The sequence below is a fragment of the Elaeis guineensis genome, chromosome 4 (genome assembly GCF_000442705.2).
Source record: "Elaeis guineensis isolate ETL-2024a chromosome 4, EG11, whole genome shotgun sequence".
Taxonomy (NCBI): Eukaryota; Viridiplantae; Streptophyta; class Magnoliopsida; order Arecales; family Arecaceae; genus Elaeis; species Elaeis guineensis.
The window spans coordinates 129,684,211-129,687,944 of record NC_025996.2 but is presented as its reverse complement, the minus strand read 5'-3'; the positions used below and the strand labels follow the sequence as shown (position 1 = coordinate 129,687,944).

General features: G+C 39.8%; 1 protein-coding gene across 1 annotated transcript; it reads left to right on the top strand.

Moving 5' to 3' along the window:
* Positions 1–263: 263 nt before the first annotated feature.
* Positions 264–3,341, top strand: LOC105042675 (L-type lectin-domain containing receptor kinase IV.2-like). The gene is given in 3 exon segments (XM_073256795.1): positions 264–737; positions 740–2,447; positions 2,993–3,341. Coding segments are annotated over 2 exon segments (1,935 nt in total). The 5' UTR covers positions 264–415; the 3' UTR covers positions 2,353–2,447; positions 2,993–3,341.
* The last annotated feature ends 393 nt before the right edge of the window (positions 3,342–3,734 follow it).

The following is a 3,734-nucleotide window of genomic DNA, read 5'->3' as shown; positions in this document are numbered from 1 at the left end:
AAAAGAAATTTATATAGCTCCAATCAACCTTAGTTTACATGGATGTTATTTCTACTGGGATTCCTTAAGCCTAATTTTTCCCAAAAAATGCCCTTCTCTTTGAGGAAAATGAATATCATGACATGCTTTTAAATTTTAGTATCTTCTCGTACATTTCTTAGCTTTCAGAAACATCAAATAAGGACCCTGAAGGATTAGGTTCAGTATTTTCAACAGGGACTTGTGTGGCCCTTGTTCAAGCAAGTCCCTGGACAATCTTTCAACATGAAATGGGATGTGGGTGGATGAGCCGGTCAAGCAAGCCTGTTCAATTGTTGCTGGACGCCAATGTTGAATAGATCCATAGTTACACATCATAAAATGTGGCAAATAACCACCAAATTGCCCAAAAAGAAAATCCCCCATTCTTCTCCAAATGGAGGTAAAACTACCCTTACTTTTGGTGATATGTCTGCTTACAGGAATCACAGCAACAAAATATGATGAATTCACATACAATGGATTCAATAGGAGTGAGTTATACCTTGATGGCGTAGCAGAGATCACACCCAATGGCCTTCTGCGATTAACCAACAGTACAAAGAGGCAGCAAGGACATGCATTCCACAAAGTGCCACTGCGTTTTAAGAACACCTCGGATGGTAACGTTCACTCTTTCTCTACTTGCTTTGCTTTTGCAATATCCCCCGAATATCCAGATTTGAGTGGCAATGGGCTTGCATTTGTGCTCTCTCCAACCAGGGGCTCCCTGGGTCTCTGACCAACGAATACCTAGGTCTCTTCAATTCTACCAATAATGGAAATTCATCAAATCACGTCCTTGCCATTGAGCTAGACACCATCCTCAATATGGAGTTTGGCGATATTAACAACAACCATGTTGGAATTGATGTCAATGGATTACACTCAGTAGACGCCGCACCAGCATCATATTTCATTGGGAAAACTTGGAAATTTAAGAACCTCAGCCTTATAAGCGGGGAACCTATGCAGGTATGGGTAGATTATAGCAATCTAGATAGAAAGCTAAATGTAACAATATCCCCCATCAGTGTGCCCAAACCAAGCCGTCCATTGTTGTCTTCTTTAGTTAATCTGTCCTCGGTAATATTAGACACCATGTATGTTGGCTTTTCTTCTTCTACAGGCTCCATTCTAACATCCCATTATGTTCTGGGTTGGAGCTTTAAGATGAATGGGCCAGCGGCTGCCCTCAATCTGTCCAGCCTTCCTTCACTTCCTTCTGAAAAGCATAGAAGAAAACTAACACCTTTGATAATTTGGCTGTCCTTAGGAGTAGTGGTGTTCATAGCTATAACTGCCTGCTTTATTGCTTACACAATAAGAAGAAAGGCAAGATATGCCGAAGTTCTCGAAGAGTGGGAGCTAGAACATAGAACTCATAGATTCTCATATAAAGAACTATTCAAGGCTACCAAAGGCTTTCGAGAAGAAAATCTTCTGGGAGTTGGTGGTTTTGGAAGAGTCTACAAAGGCAAGCTACCCACCTCAAAAACCGAAATTGCAGTGAAGAGGATATCTCATGATTCTAAGCAAGGAATGAGGGAGTTTGTTGGGGAGATTGCGAGTAACAGCCAACTCCGTCACCGCAATTTGGTCGAACTTCTTGGCTATAGCCGCAGGAAAGGGGAACTCCTTTTGGTCTATGACTTCATGTCCAATGGAAGTCTTGACAAGTTCCTTTATGATACAAACAAGCCAACAACACCTAACTGGAGTCAGAGACTAAAAATTATCAAAGGCGTGGCTTCAGGTTTGCTTTACTTGCATGAAGAGTGGGAGCAGATTGTTGTACACAGAGATATAAAAGCCAGCAATGTCTTATTGGACGGTGAAATGAGTGGTAAGTTGGGAGACTTTGGACTATCAAGATTGTATGATCATGGTAGCGATCCCCAAATTACTCATGTGGTGGGAACTTTTGGTTATATTGCTCCAGAGCTCACTAAAACAGGCAGGGCAACTACGAGCACTGATGTCTTCGCCTTCGGGGTTTTCATACTTGAGGTTGTCTGTGGAAGGAGGCCAATAATGCAGCAAGAATCACCGGATCTTCATTTGGTGGACTGGGTGTGGGGGAGTTGGAGGAATGGAGTAATTCTAGAGGTTATAGATGCAAGACTGCTGGGAGGTGATTATGATGTGGGGGAAGTGGAGCTGATCTTAAAGATTGGATTGCTTTGTTCAAATCCTGTACGTGCAGCTAGACCAACCATGCGCCAAGTGATGCAGTTGTTGGACGGTGATCTTTCGCTTCGCGAAATACCCAAGGATGGGATGGGCATTGCTGTTTCATCACCAAATCGTGCTGAAGAATTAGAAGAATCATAATGTCATGAGTATCAGTTATTACTTGTAAACTGTTCCATCCACTGGCAAGGAGCCAATCTGGCCTCTTTGAAGGTTGCTGGCTTTCTTGAATTTAGGTAACTAGTGGAATTTGAATGGAAGTGTTTTGTTTTATCCTCTCCTCTCTTCTCGCCTCACTGGGAGACCTAACATAATAACCAATTAACCCGTCATGCTCATCTTTATGCCCTTTTAAAGATGAACACTAGCTGCTATGAACACCAAGTAATTCTGAGCTAGTCATTCAGCTTCTTTAGCTTAAGTGAAACAGTGTCTGCGACATCATGTTTACAAGATAATGCTTGCACCAGTCCATATTTTGTTGAAAAGTGATAGTTAATGTTGCTGAAGAAAATGTTGCCATGTCCATCACGTAAGAACGAACTCTTTAGATTCCAGATTAAACCAACATCTATTATTCTTTCCAAACAAAAGTTTATAATATCCAGGTCATGATACTCAATTGTAAACTCAATGCTACATGTAAAAAACTGAAGTTTGCAGGTTTCTAAATTGGATGCTATTAGAATTCTTCCAGTTTCATCCTGTTACCCGAGAATGTGTTTTTGGCTCTTCTTATGTAGTTAGTCAGCTTCTCTGATAATATTTTCATTCTCAATAGATTCAGTGGAGCACACTTGTTTATAAATGGAGGGCACCTCTAGCGGCAATATTAATGTCATCAATGACACCAGGGAAGTAGAGGACTACACCTATGCAATGAATAGCAATGAAGCAAAGGGCTCACCTTCTATATTTCATGATCCCACTTTGAAAATTCTTCAAATGGTAAATCCACCTCATCAACTACCTCTGTCTTTGCACTCTTGCTGAGTTTTTGGCATGAGTAGCCATGTAATTGCTATTCCTTCACTGTGCTGTTGGACATAACTAAACTTAATTGTGCATGAATCTTATAGTCCAAATATGATATTTTCTAGAATCAAAGGATGCTATTTCTTATAGTCAAAGAGCCGAGTTTGTATGTTTGCTAGAGTCCTTGTTTCAAGAGTCAAAGTATGATTCCAATGTGAGTCTTCTCAAGAGAATTGGGACTAAGATAATTAATGTTGAGTCTTCTCAAGAGAATTGGGACTAGAAGATTTAATGTTGTGAGTCTTCTCAAGAGAATTAGGATTAGGAAAATTAATGTTTGGATTAGAACCATCCAACCAAGTTTGAAGAATCATATGTTCATGTGTGGTAATATATATAGCTTAATTAGAAAATCTCCCAAGTCTATATATATATATAGTCTCCTAAGTCTCTCTCTCTCTCTCTCTCTCTCTCCATATATATATATATATATATATATATATATATATATATATATAAGAAGTCATTTTGGAATGAAAATCAAGTGA